Consider the following 19,025-nt stretch of genomic DNA (forward strand, 5'->3'; position numbering starts at 1 on the left):
AATAGTCTATAAATACTCAAAGCTTAAAAGGAATCTGGCTTAGGAATCGAGACCCTTCATTCACCTTCAACGTCCAAAGAGGCAGTGCCAGACACAGATCCTCCTTGGTTGGTAGCTCTAACTTGATATACAGTGGCATCATCATCCGTTACGTTTGTGATGACCAGCTGGTGATATCCACCCTTGAATTCCTGTATCTTGATCTTTTCACCATCTGGCATGATTTCTTTGCCCTGTCTGTACCACTTGACAATTGGTTTAGGATGACCAGTGACTTTGCAGACAAATGTGGCGTTGGCTTGAAATTTCACATTCAGGTTCCTTATTTCTTCCTTGAAATGTGGAGCTTGAATTGGAACATCAGATTTTGGTATGACTGGTTCTGATATCTCACTCCACTCACTTTCACCACCAAGATTTTCACATTTTACACGGAACTCATATTCAAGACCTTCAATAAGATCTTTCACAGAGTAGACAGTTTCACGAATTTCATCTGTTGTTACAGAAATCCACTTGTTTTGTTTTTTCTCACGCTTTTCAAGATAATAAGTTCTAATCTTTGCACCGCCATCACTTGCAGGTGGCTTCCATGAGACAACACAAGAATCCTTTGTGACAGCACTTGCTACTGGCTGACCAGGTTGTCCTGGTTTTTCTGTAAAGGATAAAAAGGTTGAAAAACAGAAGTCAGCTTAGCTTACTAATTACAGGGGCATACAGAAATTGATATTTTGGTGTCCACTTACCAAATGGAGGCTTCATAATAACAATTGATGAAACCTCCAGTGCTTCACTAATGCCATATGTATTTTGAGCAGAAACACGGAAATAATAGCCTGCATTTTCAGTTAGGTTAACAATTCTACAGGTTGTGCCTGAAATGCTTGAAGACACAAGTTGCCATTCTCCTCCTTCTTTGGCTTCACATTTCTCTATGATGTAATTGGTTATCATAGCACCTCCGTCATCCTCTGGTGGTTGCCAGCTTATCACCACAGAATTCTTCAGTATAGACTCTATAACAATTGGCCCTACCGGTTTATCTGGCTTATCTGTAAAAGAAAAAACATGATATTTTTAATTCTTTTGCCAGTAAATATTTGAGAAAATACTCACAAAAATACTGAAAATAAAACTAATTACCTTGTATTTCCACATTAAGTACAGTGTCAACCGTTCCAAATGTGTTACTGAGTTGCACTTTGTACTTCCCAGCATGAGTCTTGTGCTGGACATTCTTAATAGCAAGATGAGTATAATGCTCTGTGTTCTCAATAGAAACTGTTTCTGATCCTCTCAAAGGTTTGTTGCCATGGAACCAAGTTATTGCTGGTACTGGTCGGCCAATATACACAACGTGAAGGCGGAGGGTGCCACCTGCACCTGCGTAGTATTTCTCTTTCAATGGGAAGCCAGGGTGGAACTGAGGAGGAGCCTGCAATAATAGCTTGCCACTAGTTTCAATTTCTCCAACATCATTGGTAGCCATACAAGTGTAGAGACCTTCATCCTCCTGCTCATCCGTTATTACTGTCAGTGTATGGTTGCGTCCATCAGATGACATTTTGTATTTTCGGCTTTGTACCAGTTCTTTGCCGAAGCGGTACCACTTAATATCAGGCAAAGGTCTCCCAACAATTTGGCATGTCAACTGAGCTGCTTCACCCAGTTTAGTTGTAACATCCTGCATTTCTTTTTTTATGGCGGGTGCTTCTCCAGCTATGACAAAGAAAATTAAAAAATAATGAAGATTATTATGAAATTTTCCTCTATTATTATATTATTGGAAATTAATTTTAATTTATACTTGTGCCTCTTGTACTTGAAAGACTGTGCTTTAGGACAGTCACGTTGGCAAAAAATGTATAAAACAAATAGGCAGCGTAAGTGCAGCACTGTGGCACAGCAAATCACAACAATATCACAGCAAATATGACAATATGTGTTTTGCTTACATGTTAATTTAGTTTTCACTGCCATAGCAGTCCTTCGAGGTCTGCTGAGGCCAGTCTGATTTTCTGCAAAAACACGGAACTCATATTCTGTAGCCTCTAGTAAACCTCCTACTGTAAACTGTCTGTCCTTGATGCGTTCTTTATTGCATTTTTTCCAGGTGCTTTCTCCAGACTGGCGATATTCAACCCAATAGCCAAGGATCTCTTTGCCACCATCACTTTCAGGTCGTTCCCATTCTAATGTAATGCTGTCCTTAAATATGGAAGTGATCTCAATTTCTCCAGGTTGGCTTGGTTTATCTGAAAATTAGAATAGATACAGAAAATAAAATCCTCTCTAAACGTCACTAGTTGCTCTTCAGAAGGTCTGCTAATGCAAACATATCTTACCAAATGGATCTTTGCATACAACTGGTTCAGAAGCAGGACTTGCTTCACTTTCGCCAATTTCATTTTGAGCAATGATACGAAATTGATATTCAGCATCTGGAACAAGTCCTGTGACTGTGAACATTGTAGTGGTAATCTGCGTCTTATTATGCCGGACCCATTTTTCTGTAGATGTCTCTTTACGTTCAATGTAGTAGCCAGTTACACGAGAACCACCATCATCTTTAGGCCTGGACCAGGACAAGTTGACAGAACTCTTTGTAACATCAAGCACTTCAGGTGGATTGATTGGAGGCTCTGGAGGATCTGTTAATAATTACAAAAACAATAAAAATAATAGCGACATAGCATTAAGACTTTTACATATACTATTGCACTTTTAGAACCATAATGTAGTAATTAAAAAATATTTTAAAAAAATCTAAGAGGGGACTTACTTAGAGGTGTCTTTGGTACTGCTGGTTCTTCAGATTTGAGAGATTTGCTAATACCAAAATGGTTTTCAGCAGAAACACGGAAGTGATATTCCACATTTTCTTTGAGCCCTTTCACCACTAGTGATGTTCCTTTCACTCTAGAGTCAACAGTGTACCAGGCAGTCTTCGGTACTTCTCGTCTCTCAACAATATAACCTAGGATGTCTGCACCACCGTCATCTGTAGGAGGTCTCCAGCTTACTCTGACAGAACGAGCTTGTATATCATCATACTCAAGTGGCCCTTCTGGTGGATTTGGAATGCCAATCACTCTGACTTTAATATACACAGCTTTTTTGCCACACTTGTTTTCAAGTGCCAAATCATAGGTGCCTGAATCTTCTCTTTCTGCATCTTTGATCACAAGTTCTGTATGAGTGTCAGAAGTTGCAATCATGGCCCTCTTGCTGATGTCATGTCCTTCTTTTGTCCATTTACATATTGGGATGGGCTTACCCTTAATGGGTATTGTGAGCCTGATAACTCCACCTTGTCTCACCATGAGACCTTCCTGGTATTTTTCATCAAGTTCATAGTCAGGATATTCTGTAAACAAAATTAACATGTCATGCTATGTCTGTTTTACAGATGATATCATACCTGCTTTAAGCAAGTACTTTTTTAGGACAACTTTCAATGACAGTTAAGACTTCAAGTGTCTTACCAAGCATTTCTGTTATTTTGACTGTCCCTGGCACTTCAGCAGGTTCTCCTGGTCCACCAGCATTACAGGCTAGCACACGGAATCTATACTCTGCGCCCTGGGGGAGATGTGTCAAGGTGTATTCACGAATCTTGGTTGGCGTGGTATTGCATTTGGTCCATTCAAATTGATCAACCTTCTGCATCTCAATTAAGTAGCCAGTAACTTTAGAACCACCTTCATCTTCTGGTGGACTCCAAGCCAGGGAGACAGATGTTCTTGTAGTATCAGTGACTCTTGGATTCTGAGGTTTACCTGGAGGAGCTGGAAGAGAAGATCAAATAGGGGGGGAGAGGGGGAGTTTTAATGAATATTTAAAAGGTGTAACAAATGCTAACTTGCAACCTATGATCTTTATTAAGTCTATAGGATTTATAGAGGAAAACTTAGAGTGAAAGATTTTCATTAATATTTTATTGTTTTTCTCCAGTCAGAATCCATTTGTTAATGCACCCAGATAAATTTCCAAATTAGAAAAAAATGAATTTTACTAGTATCATTCCCTTCTGCCACAATATCCTTAATTTATGTAGGAAATTACTTACCAATTGGATCTCTGGCGACAGCAGACTTAGAAGGACGGCTGGGTTTCCCAGTGCCTCTGGCATTGATTGCTGTGACTCGGTGTTCATATTCTAATCCTTCAACCAACCCAGTGGAACGGTAACGAGTCATAGTGACTGGAACTTTATTTACACGGATCCATCTATCAGCTCTAACTTCTTTGCGTTCCACAATATAACCGGTAATCTGTGAGTCACCATCATCTTCTGGAGGATACCAAGTTAATGTCATGCCATCTCGAGAGATATCAAACACTTCTGGAGTGCCAGGAGGACCAGGAATACCTATGAAAATATAACACAGAATTAGCGAAGGAAGTGTCAAATGATTCTACACATTAGTAATATGCAATGTATTGTGAATGGCAATGTAATATTCATGTCCTATCAAACTCTTCGTATCAGCAGATATGAAAGTACTTTACAAACTATGTCAGTGAAATACTCCTGTTTTTGTAATGGGGTAAAGCAATTTTTAAGGCTAACAGTAGACCTGAGCAGAAAATCCATGTTTACCATCCAGATTATATGCAGTGCATCTATCATACCTGTATAGATTTATGGATGGCATTTTTCTCCAGAAATATAACAAGACTACTGTGCATCACAATGAACCATTTTATTTGTCGAAAGGAAGTAGTAACATCTGGAAAAATCTTATCTATGTGTGGATATGTAAGCCCATTTAAATATATATTTTGAATTTTAAGGGTAGAGGATAAGGAAAAATTCAGACTTACGGATTCTGCTCTTGCATTCTATAATTTCAGATTGCAGGTAAGATCCGATTCCAAAGCGGTTTGTAGCAGCCACACGGAACACATATTCTGCACCTTCAACAAGCCTGGTGAACTTAAACATTGTCCTGGTTACTGACTCTGAAACCGGCAGCCATCCAGGACGGTGAGCATCGCGCTGTTCTACCACATAGCCGCTAAGGGTAGCTCCACCGTCCAGCTCAGGTGGCTCCCAGGAGATGGTTACATAATTTGAATCAATTTCATCAATTCGGATAGGTCCAACGGGTGGTCCGGGTTTGTCTAGAAAAAAAAGAAAATTAAAAGACAAAAAAAAAAAGTGGAATCATATTACTGATGTAACAGAGTTCAGATGGAGAAAGATCATGGACAATTATTTTCATAAATCCTTACCAAGGATTATAACCTTTATTGTATCTGTAACCGTTCCAGTTGTGTTCTTCAGTTCAAGCGTATACTCTCCAGTGTCATGTATGGTAGTCTCACGCACAGTCAGTTTAGCCGTTTTGGCAACAGTCTCCATTTTGATGCGTTCTGATTCTTTTAATTTAGAACCAGCAAAGAACCAAGATGCAGCTGGAGGTGGTCGTCCTTCAATTGGAATGGCTAACTCAATTGGCTTGCCAGCAGGTACATGAATTGTCTTCTGAGGTATTCCAGCCAAGTCAATTGTTGGCAGAACTAAGAAAAGCAAAACACTGATATTTTAAATATCCATTTTATAAATATCACATTCATTTGATGTAAGTTTCAACCCATTATTTTAAACAGTAGATTCCTACCTTTTTGGTCTTGTACTGTCACTGCTGTGACAATCTCTCGTGGTTCTGACACACCCTTCTGATTCTGTGCTCTGACCCTGAACAAGTACTGTTCACCTTCATTGAGAGAGATAATTGTATGTTCGTAGACAGTAGGTTTCAGTGTCACTACCTTCAACCATCTTTCTGTTCCAGCTTTGCTGGCCTCAATAACATAGCCAGTCAATCTACTGCCACCATCATGTAGTGGCTTCTCCCATGCAAGAGTAACAGTGGATTTAGTGGTGTCAATCACTTCAAGTTTTTGTGGTACCATGGGGACATCAGATACTAGTACCGCATCAGATGTTTCACAAGCTTCACCAATGCCATAAATATTTTCTGGTAGTACTCTGAAATAATACAAAGCTCCTTCTAAAAGTCCAGTAACTCTATAAAATGTCTTGCTGCATTTGATAGTGACAGTCTTGTAAGCTCTCATGGAAGCTTCACGTTTCTCAATTATATAATTGTTGACTGGGGCTCCACCATCAATGGTTGGAATATCCCAAGTAAGTGTCACAGAATCTTTTGATACTTCCTTAATTCTCACTGCAGCTGGTGGACCAGGTGTATCTGAAACAAACAAACAAAAATATGTTTTTTTTTTTTCCTTTTGGATCCTTTCCTTTTACAGTTAATGACTGATTCTGAATAAAAAACAGTGCTGGGATTTGATTTATAAAATAGTACAGCTTTAGAAACTACGTATTTTCCTTTATATTAGCTTGTTTCTCTGACTTGTCAAACATTCTCATCTTATTTAAACAGCAAACTTCCTTTGGAAATGAATGACACTTATTCCTGACCAACGTGCACTATGAGTGATGTGATGCCCATATATAATTGTTGCACTACTTACCATACACTTTTACAGAAATAGTTGCAGATTTTTTTCCTGATTGGTTTTCAGCCTCAATGACGTATTTTCCAGCGTCATACCGATTAACTTTATCCACAATAAGTAGAGTGTAGCTGTCTGTAGTATCAATAATAGCTCGACTCACAAGGTCAACACCCTGCTTGCTCCATGTGATTACGGGAGCAGGTCTGCCAGATACAGAGACCATTAGGCGCAGGGAACCGCCAGCTCTGACTGTAACTGTCTTCTTCAGATCATCAGCAAGCTCAAGCTCAGGTATTTCTGATGAAGGGTGTAAGAAACATGGAATTAATTAATCTTTTAGTAGTTCTAAAGGAAAATATACTTATTCCTTAAAATATACATTAAGTCTTCAAATTACCTATTCTTTCCACAGGTTCTATTTCTGCTGATGATTCACTAAATTCACTCATACCATTCACATTTGTAGCAGCAACTCTGAATTGGTATTTCTGGGTTGTTTTAAGACCAGTCACAGTGAACTCGGCATTCCTCAGAGTGGCCGTTGTATGTGGTCGATACCACTGTTCCGTACCGTCTTCTTTCATTTCAAGAACATAGCCTAAGATGTCAGCACCACCATCATATGTGGGCTTTGACCATGCTAAACTTATGCTGTGTTTAGTAGTATCCACAACTCTTGGAGCTGAAGGTGGTGCAGGAGTATCTTTGAAAAAGAAGAAAATGCATCTCACATTGGTGCAGGAAACATTTTACAGTTAAAAATAATTTCTAAACAGCTTATGTCGGGAAATGCATTTAAAACTAACTATGACTGCTTTTACATTTATTCTAATACCAGCTAGTTCAATGAGATCATATGTGGTTTGGGTTATCTTAGTCAAAGTGAGTTTATGTTCCATTATTTTAAGTAATATTAAAATAGATTTTAAATGTGGTAACTTACATGATGGTTCTTTACATAACATGTATTGTGAAGCTTCACTAGGCTCACTGTTCCCAGCAGCATTCACTGCAGTGACACGGAACTGGTACTGGCTACCCTCCATGAGACCAGTGACTTTCAGTCTGGTATCATAAATAGTGTAATCTCTGTTCACTCGTGTCCAGCGCAGACTTTTCCTTTCACGTTTGTCCACAAGATAGTCCTTAATCTCACTGCCACCATCTGATTCTGGTTTTGTCCACTGAATAATGATATGTTCCTTGCCGACACTTACTTCTTCAGGAGCACCAGGCTGTGTTGGGATAGCTGTTTTTTTTTTAAAGGTGAAAAAAATAATTATAATTTAACAAATAATTTATCTATGAGAAATGTTCCACAAATTCTGATGCAGAATGGAAGGTAGTAACACTCACTGAAAGCATTCCTGGCAATCACAGGTTCTGTTTCAAGTGGTACACCTTGTCCATATTTGTTGACAGCTCTCACACGGAAGATGTATTCATTATTTTTAATAAGTTTTGTTACCACACATGATAAAGTCTGGCATTCGGCCTCAACAATAACCCAGTGAAGTCTACTGGTTTCACGCCTTTCGACGACATAGTGAGTGATCTGTGCACCTCCATCTTCCTCAGGAATGTTCCATGCCAGAGTACATTTCTCTTCTGTTACTCTGCTAACAGTGATTTTGCCTGCGCATGGACCTGGTGAATCTGGGTAGAGATGAAAATGAATATTGGTATTAGCAGCTAACGAAAAGCGTCTCACTCTTATCTAAAACAATGTGGATTTTTTAGTATACTAAGTTTGAGTATTAATCATGGGATACATACCAAGCACTTTAACAAGAACAGAAATTTGTTTCATTCCGCTGGCATTTTTAACTGTTAGAGTATATTTTCCACTATCACTTCTGTCACAGAACTTGATAATTGCAATGGCTCGTTTGCTGGTATATTGCAGAGATATCTTTTCACATAGATCCAATTCCCTGTCACCTTTGGACCAGAAGACTTTTGGTTCTGGTTTCCCACCAACGGCCGCATCAAGAACAAGATCTGATCCAGCTCTAATGGTCACAACTTCTCCCTTCAGTCTGGCATCGAGTTCAGCCTTTGGTGGTGCTGTCATAAGGAAAAAAAGAGATTTTAAAAAAAATTACATAACAGTACTAAAAATAGAATATTGTTTTTAATTGTTCCAAGTGAATATTTCTTACAGTATTCATCTTTGCAAATGACAGCACCAGTTGATTCAGATCCTTTGCTAATCACACCAGCAGCATTCTTTGCTAGTACACGGAATTCATATGCTTCGTCTTCACTAAGAGCTGTCACAGTAAAAAAGTTTTCTGAGACAATGGTATAATTGCATTTCAGCCAACGTCCATCACCAGATTCATTATATGGTTTGCGTTCTATAATATATCCGATAATTTTGCTTCCACCATCATAAAGGGGTGCTGACCAGCTCAGCGACACTGTAGACCTGGTGACATCTGTTACTTCTGGTCTTCCTGGTGGATCTGGAGGAATAAAGCAGAAAAATGAGAAATGCAATTCTATTTTAGTTTAAATAACAACATAACTCTAAAAGTAATACTTACCAACTGGATTTTGAGCCACGACAGGTCTGGAAGCTTCACTAGCTTTACTAACACCTGCGGCATTTAGAGCATAGGTTCTGAATTGATATTCTAGGCCTTCCACCAATCCTGTGACTTTGTAGTTGCATTCACAGCATGGCACTTTGTTTTCCTTCACCCAAAGGATGGTGTTGCGCTCTTTCTTTTCAACCCAATATCCAATGACTTTGCTGCCCCCATCATGATAGGGCTCCTCCCAGCGAATGGCCATGGCAGTTGCAGACACAGAATAGACTTCTGGCCTGGTAGGTGGGCTTGGTGGTACTAAACACAAAAAAGATGGGGAGGAAAATGTTAGCTCTTACAAATGCCTCAGTCAGAGGAAAAGGACAAATTTTGAGAAGTGTTTCACTTACCAAATGGATGCTCAGCAACTATTGCTTTTGATTCAAGGGGTTTGCTGACACCAAATCTGTTTTCTGAGCTTACTCGGAAACTGTACTCCTGGTATTTTGTGAGATGAGTAACTTTGATCTGTGTACGTTTCACACTGGAATTTACCAGCTGCCATGCTGTTGTGCCAGATTCACGTTTCTCTACAATGTAGTTTGTAATGTCACTACCACCGTCATCTTCAGGTTCCTTCCAGGTCAATACACAAGATTCAGAAGAGACAGATGATATTTCAATTGGGCCAGTGACAGGACCTGGCCTTCCTATGACTACCACTGTGACAGTAAATGTTTTCACACCAGCAGTGTTTTCAAGTGTGAGGTAGTATTTACCAGAGTCACCTCTCATACTGTCCTTTACAGTCAGTGTGGTTCTGTCTTTTGTTGTCTTGATGGCCACTCTCTCAGTTTCCTTCAGCCTCATCTCCTCAAGTTTCCATGTCACTTTTGGAGCTGGGCGCCCACTGATTGGTATATCAATAGTAAAGGTGCTTCCAGCCTTGCATGTTATGAGCTGTCTGCTTATTTCACTGAGATCTGCTGTTGGTTCAATCTGTGGCTCCTTAATAATAACAGAAGAGAAAGCTTCTCTTGGCTCACTGTAGCCAGCATCATTCTTTGCCTTGACCCGGAACTCATATTCAGTGTTCTCCACAAGGCCTTCAACAGTGAAAGTAAGTTGTTTGGTTTGTCCAGCTTCAATCCAGGAGTCGGATCCTTTTTGTTTCATTTCAAGGAGGTATCCAGTAACACGGCTACCACCATCATGATCAGGTTTAAGCCACGCTAAAACTACAGAAGATTTGGTTGTGTCAACAATATCTAGTCTCTTAGGTGGAGCAGGTTCTTCTGTGGCTACAACTGGTTCTGTTAACTCACAGGGTTCACCTACACCATATTCATTTTCTGCTGACACTCGGTAGTAATATGGCACACCTTCTGCCAGATCAGTGACCTTAAAGATTTGTCGAGTGCATTTTGAACTCACCACTTGCCAGCTACGACGGCTTGCTTCCCGTTTTTCCACAATGTAGTGATGGATACGTGAACCTCCATCCAGTACAGGAGCATCCCACATTAAAGTAATAGAACCTCGAGTCACATCTTTAAATGTAATAGGACCTGGTGGACCAGGTGTGTCTAAAACCTTGACAGTAAATGTGATAGACTTACTTCCACTGTTGTTTTCCACAGTAAAGACATACTTGCCAGCATCATTTCTGTTGCATTCCTCCACAGTCAACGTGCTGAATGAATCGGTTGTTTGAATGTCAGCACGCAAGCTAAGATTAGCATCTGCTTTGGACCACACAGCAGTAGGAACAGGTCTTCCAGAGAATGCAATAAATAGACGAATGCTTGCACCTGCTCTTACAATATGTGTCTGCTTGAAGTTTGCATCGATATCAATCTCAGGTGCAGAAAGCCTGTCCACAGTTTGGACTGAAGCAGGAACTTCACAACTTTCTCCTTTGCCAGCACCATTAACTGCACTAACTCTGAATTTATAGTGTTCTCCTGCCTCCAAATCAACAACAGTATATTTAGTAGCAAGAACAGTCTCTGCATTGACTTTCTGCCATGCTTCGAGATCAGCTTTGCACATCTCAATGATGTACCCAATTATTTCCATGCCTCCGTCAAAAACTGGCTTGGTCCACTCTAAGCTTACACTAGTCTTTGATGTATCTATCACCTTTACAACATTAGGAGCACTTGGTGGGCTGACTGGTTCTCTACATTTAATCAGCTTTGAAACATCACTTGGAGGTCCAACTCCTGCAGCATTTTCAGCCATGACATGGAATTCATACTCATTGCCTTCAATAAGGCCAGTTACTCTGTATCTGTTCTCAGTAATGGGCCTCTTACTGGATACTTTAACCCAGCGCATGCTCTTCTTTTCTCTCCTTTCTAGAATGTACTCATTTATCTCGCTGCCACCATCTGATTTTGGTCTTGCCCATGTGAGTGTGATACTGTCTCCTGTTACAGTGGTAGGCTCTGGAGTTCCTGGTGCATCAGGGAGAGCTAAAAAAGAAAAAAAAGTCATTAGAAAAACAAGATGGTAACTCCACAGTTATTTCTACAGAATGAGGTGGAAACTTACTGTAAGGTATTTGTGCAGTAACTGGATCAGACTCCAATGGTCTGCCAACTCCAAATTTGTTCACTGCAGAGACACGGAACTGGTACTCGTTGCCCTTAATTAATTTAAGTGCAGTGTAGCTGCAAGCTTCACATTTATCTTCAACTAATGCCCAAGCAATCCTGCTGGTTTCACGTTTTTCAATTATATAGTGGGAAATAGAAGCACAACCATCATTAGCCGGAGGCTCCCACCATAATGTGACTTTTTCTCCAGTAATGTTTGTGAATCGTATTGGTCCACCAACTTTTCCTGGTGTGTCTGCAATTTTAAAGATTCAGAATTATAATTTGCTGGCACTTAGAATAAAATAGTATTTAAAAATAGCATTCTGAAAGTGTTTGTTGCAGTACCTTGTATTCTGAAGGTAATATCTTCTCGTTTAGTGCCTGATGCATTTTTGGCTTCTACTGTGTACACTCCACGATGATCCCGGGTAGCATCTCTAATGAAGATTGTACTATATCCAATAGCTGTAGTTATTTCTATATTCATTGTTTTCTCAATCTCCTTGCCATCCTTAAACCACGTCACTTTAGGTACTGGACGTCCTTTGATTAGAGCTTTAACTCTAATGCTCTCTCCAGCTTTGACAGTAAGGCCTTCAAAGTGCTCAGCACCAAATTCAATTGTAGGAGCAACTGAAAAAGGAAAACATAATTCAATTCCCATATAGCTAGGTATCTTTTCCTGATACTCTTTTTAATGTACTAATTATAAAAGGTTGTTATATATAGAATTCTTTCACGTAGAAAACGACATTCTCTAAAAAGCAGTTATTACATAAGCTATAAACTTATTTTTCCTGTAAGAACACAGTGCATCATATTAACAATAGGTGAAACACACCATTAATATATGCTGTTACAGTATGCCAAGCTACCTGAGGCACATTTCATTTCTAAATTATTCAGTGCATCAGAATATTACAGTTCATGATTTCTTTCCAACTTTACTGCTGCTGCTTATCCAACACAATTGTAGAGTGCCATGTCTTTCAGCACTTGATTATGTATGTCTGCCAGATTTGGGTCTTTAATTTAGACCCTCCCACCTTAGAGTACAAACAGAAATGTTCTGAGTTCACTGGAAGGACCTCAGTCACACGTTCTTCCCCCTCATTTCCAATCAGTACATTCACAAGCTCTAACTGTACCAAATACAAGCATATAAAGAAATAATTCTTACCGTTTTCATCTCTGGTCATTATATAGCCTGAAGACTGTGAAGGTGGGCTGATTGTACCAACAGCATTTCTTGCAAGCACTCTGAATTCGTATCGGTCACCTGAACTGAGTCCTGTAACTGTATATTGGCATTCACTGACATCAGTAAAGTTACATCTGAGCCAACGGTCTTCACTTCCTTGCCGTTTCTCAATGCTGTAGGCCACAATCTTACTGCCTCCATCACGCAGTGGGGGGGTCCATTTAAGGGTGACTGTTTCCCTGGTGACATCAATGTAATCAGGAGTACCAGGTGGGTCTGAAAGGAAAATAATTAAAATTAATTTTTTATTACTGCTCACCATAGCCTGTAAGACTAGAATTTCCTTGGATAAGTGATTGATCATTCACTTACCCACTGGAGAGACTGCCAAAGTAAATTTGCTGGGCTCGCTAGCTCGGCTTAGACCTGCAGTGTTTTCAGCGTATACTTGGAACTGGTAATCCAGGCCCTCAAGTAGTCCGGTAATCCTGTATTCTCTGTTAGATATTAACGCAACATTAACCTTCTGCCACAAAATACTGTTTCTTTCCTTCTTTTCAACGTGATATCCAATAATCTCTGAACCACCATCATAAACGGGAGCATCCCAAGATATGGTCATTCCATCAGCGGTTATGTTGTATACAACAGGCTTGCCCGGGGAACCTGGTGGTCTAAACTGATGCTTTGCCACAACATCTGCTGAGACAAGAGGTGGGCTCACTCCGTATCTGTTTTCTGCACGTACTCTAAACTGATATTCAGTGTCTTTAACAAGGTTTGGTACTTTGAAAGTTGTTCTTGCAGCACTCGAACACACCAGCTTCCAGTTCATTTGTGAAGTTTCTCTCTTTTCAATACTGTAGCCAGTAATTTCTCCTCCTCCATCATCTTCAGGAGCTTCCCATGACAAAACTACACTATCTGCTTTGATTTCATCTAGCCTTAAAGGTCCTTTTGGCTTAGATGGAGGGCCAAGAGTGATGACAGTGATTGTGAATGTTTTTCTGCAGACGACATTATCAAGAATTAAACTATATTTGCCACCATGGTCCTTTTTCACATTCTTGATGCTTAAGCTTATCTTGTTTTCAGTTTTCTTGAAACGAAGATGTTCAGTTTCTTTAAGAGGGAGGTTGTCCTTCAGCCAGCTCATTGATGGCTTAGGTTTACCTTTATAGGGCAATTCAATGTGCAGGTTATGTCCAATTCTTACTGCAATTTGACCTCCAGGAATATCAGAAAGGTCAGCTTCAGGTGTTATTATATGTTCTTTCACTGTAATGGGTCCAACAGTAACACCATCACTCATGCCTTTTTCATTTTTAGCAAATACTCTGAATTCCATAACAGAAAGCTCTTTAAGTTTTTCAACTTCAAATTCACAGCTCTTGCTTGTGCCTGCATATGTCCATTCTTTTTCTTCCTGCAGTTTCTTTTCAATAACATAGTCTGATATAATGCTACCACCATCATAGTCAGGTTTGCTCCACTGCAATTTAACAGAAGTCTTTGTAGAGTCTTTCATGGCTAGGTCTTTTACAGGTCCAGGTATGTCCGCAGCTTTCACTGGTTCAGATGTCTCACAAGGTTCACCCAGACCAATTTCATTTTCAGCGAGAACACGGAAGAAGTATGCAGTTTTCTCTGACAGGTTGGTTAGCTTAAAGGTGGTATGAGAACACTTTGTTGTTACAGTTGACCAGGCCCTCTTTGTAGCATCTCTTTTTTCAATGACATAATTTGTTATTTCAGAACCGCCATTAATGAGAGGTGGTTCCCATACCAGTGTAACTGTGCCACGAGAAACATGCTTAAGCTGCAGCTTCTGGCAGGCAGATGGCGTGTCAAGTACTTTTACATTCACAAATGATGATTTTGCTTCTCCAACTCCATTTTCAATCGTAAGAACATATTTTCCTGTATCATTTCGGGTAACTTGAGGAATAGTAAGTAGTGTAGATGATTCTGTGTTCTGGATGATATATCTTTCATCAGTTCCAAGATTCTTGTCACCCTTTCTCCATGTGACTGTTGGAGGAGGTCTTCCTTTGAATGGAATCATTATTTGCACATCTTCACCTGCTTTAGCAACAATAGAGGTCCGGAGAGCAACATCTAGATCAATCTCTGGTGCCACTGTGGAAATAAGTAAAAATTCATAGTGCATACTTAGAATGCAACATAAGAAATGCTTTGAAAAAAACCAAAACACAGAAAAATGATATATCACTGAAATGTACAGTACCAAGAATATCTTTAGCTTGAACAGGTTCAGTCATTTCAATAGGCTCTCCTTGTCCAGCACAATTTATAGCAGACACACGGAAATAATAGTTAACGCTTGGCTGTAGGTGGGATACAACATATTCAGTTGTTCTCACTTCTCCCTTAGTACTGACTACAGTCCATTCTTGCTCTTCACCTTCCCTTTTCTCCACCAGGTAGCTGGTAATTGGACTTCCTCCATCATAAGCAGGTTTAATCCAGCCAAGGGTGACAGATGTCTTGGTTGTATCCACAACCTTCAGCTTTGTTGGTGAGCCTGGCTTATCTGTAAGTGATAGTTTACAGGGGGAAAAAAAAAATCAGAAGCCATATTTAACAATTAATCATAAAGAGGAGTAAAATCCGCCCTCAGTTACATTGATGCAATCCCATCCTAATTGCTCATTGTCCATTGATTTCTAACCAATGAAAATACGTTGTATCTTACCAACAGGATCTGCGGCTTTGTAGAAGTCAGAAGCTTCAGAGAATGGCCCTTGTCCAGCTGCATTGACGGCACAAACTCGGAAATGATATTCGTTGTTTTCAGTCAGACCTGTAACTTTCTCTCTGGTGTCCCGAATAGTTTCTTTAGTAACCTTGAACCAACTCAGACTCTTCTTGTCACGCTTCTCAAGAAAATATCCTGATATTTCACTGCCTCCATCAACAGTGGGCCTATTCCAGACAACAGTCATAGAATTCTTCGTTATCATTGTGACTTCTGGTACACTAGGTGGTCCAGGTGTAACTGGGTAAAAAAAATATGTCAGTAGATCAGTACTACTTACAAATAATACACAAGACGATTCAGTTGCATAAGTTTTTTTATATGTTTCTTACCAAATGAATTTTTGGCTATGACGGGTTCAGACTCCAGTGAATCACCAACTCCAAACTTGTTCACGCCACGGACACGGAACACATATTCATTTCCTTTGATGAGTTTTGTTGTAGTTATGATACAACCCTCCAGTTTTTCAGAAATTAAAGACCATACAACCCGACTTGTCTCTCGTTTTTCAACAACATAGTGTGTTACAGGTGCACCACCATCATCTGCTGGTGGGTTCCACATTATTGTAATCTTTTCAGCAGTGACTGTCTTAAACTGTATAGGTCCAGTTGGGGGTCCTGGCTTGTCTGTAGAAGGCAGAAGAAAGATGATGTTAAGTATTTATTACTGAATTATTGTTTAATAGTATAACATAGCTGTATCTCAAGACATACCAAGTATCTGTACTCTAACATGGGCTGATGCTGAACCCATGGCATTCTTCAATTTTAATTCATAGGTACCACTGTTGAGTCGAGTTGCATCCTTGATGAGTATAGAAGCAAATTCTGTTGTGTTTTCAATAGACACTAGTGCACTGGTTTGTACCTCATTGCCATTTTTGAACCACTCAATTGTGGGTATAGGCTTGCCTGAGATGCCTAGTTTTAGCTTAACTGAAGTTCCTGCTTTATATTTCACCACTTCTGTATATTCTGGTGGCACATCGATTTCAGGTGCGCCTTAAGAAAAAATAAGAATAAGAAAAAGTTAAAAACATACTTACTTTAGACTTGTATTTAATAAAAACAAAAACATTTGTACTTTATTTAAGCTAATAGTCACAGGCATTTTATAATTACAGATCAAAGTAAATATTGCATATGTAACAAATCATAGGCCTAGAACAAGTTAGAACTAATCCTACCAGGCACAAAAAGCAACCATATGTATAAATATAACCATTTTGGCTATGGGGCATGCCCAGATTTCTTTTGCTCAAAGAATAAAGATACCATAAGACTTTAAAAATGCAGATACAGCCAAAGATGTTCATTGCAGTCATGCCCAAATAACTCACAGTCATTCAAGCTTATTGAATCAATCACTTTAAACTAGCCCTCCATATTTAAAAGACTATGGTTCTACAAAACAGTGCTGCCTTTAAGCTGTCTAGTACCACAAAATGGTACTGTTCTATCATTGCAAAACACTTACCATATGTATCAACACATGTGATGGGACCCACAATGTCTGAGGGATTACTAATGGAACCAACAGCATTCTTAGCAAAGACCCGGAATTCATAGCGGGAATTCTGTGTCAGACCAGATACTGTGAACTGAGTCTCTATAACATTGGTGAAGCTAGCTTTTGTCCACCTGCCATCCGGAAGATCACGTTTTTCTACGATGTATCCAGTGATCTTGCTGCCACCATCAAATGCTGGCTTCTGCCATGACAGAGTGATAGCAGTCTTGGAAATATCTGACACACGAACATTTCTCGGTGGTTCTGCAGTAGGAAACATAGGAGTATGCTAATGAATAACAGCTGTTTTGGATATCGGCTTACTGTACAGCACAGAATACCCTGGAGGCTGGGAGGGAAAAAAAAGTGCTACTTAAATGGTTGGGCTTCTTTTTTTTTTTTTTCTAGGGAATACATACCACAAGCATCAATTGCAAGGACTGGATCAGAAGGATGACTTGCTTTTCCAATGCCAGCTGCATTTTCTGCATAAACTCTAAATTCATAGATAAGGCCAGCACTGATGGTGGTGACTTTGAAGTGAGTTGTGCGAATGAGGGTCTTGTTAGCCTTCTGCCATAATATGCTATTCCTGTCTTTCATTTCCAGGTGGTATCCAATGACTGCACTGCCGCCATTAGTGACTGGTTCATGCCATCCAACAGTAATAGTCTCTCGGGTGACATTCGTGACCCATGGTGTGGAAGGAGGGCCAGGGGTAGCTGATGATATCAAAAGAAGTGATTAATTGTTAACAAAATTATATTTTCAACATCAGAGCATTAAAAAAATAGCATGAGAAGCATATTACTCACTGTAAGGAAGCTTGACAACTACACATTGTGAGTCTATGTGATCGCTGATGCCAAAGCGGTTCTCAGCTTTGATGCGGAATTGGTATTCTTCTCCTGTTGTGAGCTTCATAACTTTGATAACAGTTCTAGCAACCGTTGCAGATACTTCAGACCAAGCAGCAGTACTTGTTTCTCTTTTCAGTACAATATAGTTGGTAACTTGACTTCCACCATCATAAGCTGGCGGCTGCCATCTGAGTGTTACACTCTCTTCAGTGACATCACTAAGGACAACAGGACCAACAGGAGGACCTGGTCTATCCAGCACAACAATATTAACAAAAGATTTTGTGGTGCCACTTGAGTTGGCAGCAGTAATGTCATATCTGCCAGCATCAGCAGCCACACTTTCCTTAAGATTAATGATGAGACTTTCTGCAGTGGTTTCTGTGTGAAATCTCATGGTAGGTTTCAGTGGAACACCATCTCTAGACAATGTCACCTTTGGCACCGGTTTTCCAGAAACTGGAATTTCAACTTTCAGGTTTGATCCTGCTCGAATATATACAGTGTTATGAGGGAAGCCCTTCATGTCAATCTCAGGAGATTCTGAAAAAGAAAACATTTTAAAACCATGAAAAACTGTTCTCTCTTTTAAAATATGAATCCACTTTAATGTGTATCAACTTCTGTCTCATGTCAGGAAGCATACCTAATTGTTCTTTAACTGTAACAGGGAGCAGTAGTTCCTTAGGATCACTTAAACCAGCTTGGTTTTCTGCAGACACCCTGAAGAAATAGTCAACGTTCTCCTTAAGACCATGGACAACATGATGAGTTGTTTTTACAACTGCACACTTAACCCATTTTTGCTGTCCTTTCTCAAGAGCTTCAATGAGGTAGCCCGCAATTCTGCTTCCACCATCGTGCTCTGGTTTTAGCCATGAAAGAGAAACACTGTCCTTTGTGACATTTGTTACGCCAAGTCTTTCTGGTGGGCTGGGTTTTTCTGAGAAAAAAAGTGCAACAGGTTAAGTAATATAGCAAGTATTTACTTTTTACATTAGCAATTACATAGGGGTGCCATCTGGATTGAGAAAATAT

At 39.8% G+C, this 19,025-nt stretch overlaps 1 protein-coding gene across 1 annotated transcript in view; it reads right to left on the minus strand.

Moving 5' to 3' along the window:
- The window catches only part of TTN (titin), a 249,978-nt gene that overhangs the window by 9,058 nt on the left and 221,895 nt on the right, over nucleotides 1-19,025 (minus strand). Inside the window, exons 279-309 of the mRNA XM_074144859.1 lie at nucleotides 18,634-18,930; nucleotides 17,943-18,530; nucleotides 17,547-17,849; nucleotides 17,095-17,391; nucleotides 16,332-16,619; nucleotides 15,945-16,244; nucleotides 15,550-15,852; nucleotides 15,082-15,387; nucleotides 13,206-14,972; nucleotides 12,813-13,109; nucleotides 11,978-12,265; nucleotides 11,586-11,885; nucleotides 9,440-11,506; nucleotides 9,045-9,347; nucleotides 8,658-8,963; nucleotides 8,272-8,562; nucleotides 7,852-8,151; nucleotides 7,439-7,744; nucleotides 6,893-7,198; nucleotides 6,511-6,792; nucleotides 5,631-6,224; nucleotides 5,242-5,529; nucleotides 4,831-5,130; nucleotides 4,073-4,375; nucleotides 3,489-3,791; nucleotides 2,786-3,370; nucleotides 2,349-2,654; nucleotides 1,959-2,258; nucleotides 1,147-1,722; nucleotides 750-1,055; nucleotides 65-658 (exon numbers count right to left, since the gene is read on the minus strand). Of these exons, the coding sequence (XP_074000960.1) occupies nucleotides 65-658; nucleotides 750-1,055; nucleotides 1,147-1,722; nucleotides 1,959-2,258; nucleotides 2,349-2,654; nucleotides 2,786-3,370; nucleotides 3,489-3,791; nucleotides 4,073-4,375; nucleotides 4,831-5,130; nucleotides 5,242-5,529; nucleotides 5,631-6,224; nucleotides 6,511-6,792; nucleotides 6,893-7,198; nucleotides 7,439-7,744; nucleotides 7,852-8,151; nucleotides 8,272-8,562; nucleotides 8,658-8,963; nucleotides 9,045-9,347; nucleotides 9,440-11,506; nucleotides 11,586-11,885; nucleotides 11,978-12,265; nucleotides 12,813-13,109; nucleotides 13,206-14,972; nucleotides 15,082-15,387; nucleotides 15,550-15,852; nucleotides 15,945-16,244; nucleotides 16,332-16,619; nucleotides 17,095-17,391; nucleotides 17,547-17,849; nucleotides 17,943-18,530; nucleotides 18,634-18,930 (13,950 nt within the window). The remainder of the gene's footprint in view (nucleotides 1-64; nucleotides 659-749; nucleotides 1,056-1,146; nucleotides 1,723-1,958; nucleotides 2,259-2,348; nucleotides 2,655-2,785; nucleotides 3,371-3,488; nucleotides 3,792-4,072; nucleotides 4,376-4,830; nucleotides 5,131-5,241; nucleotides 5,530-5,630; nucleotides 6,225-6,510; nucleotides 6,793-6,892; nucleotides 7,199-7,438; nucleotides 7,745-7,851; nucleotides 8,152-8,271; nucleotides 8,563-8,657; nucleotides 8,964-9,044; nucleotides 9,348-9,439; nucleotides 11,507-11,585; nucleotides 11,886-11,977; nucleotides 12,266-12,812; nucleotides 13,110-13,205; nucleotides 14,973-15,081; nucleotides 15,388-15,549; nucleotides 15,853-15,944; nucleotides 16,245-16,331; nucleotides 16,620-17,094; nucleotides 17,392-17,546; nucleotides 17,850-17,942; nucleotides 18,531-18,633; nucleotides 18,931-19,025) is intronic.

The sequence above is a fragment of the Numenius arquata genome, chromosome 3, assembly GCF_964106895.1.
Source record: "Numenius arquata chromosome 3, bNumArq3.hap1.1, whole genome shotgun sequence".
NCBI lineage: Eukaryota > Metazoa > Chordata > Aves > Charadriiformes > Scolopacidae > Numenius > Numenius arquata.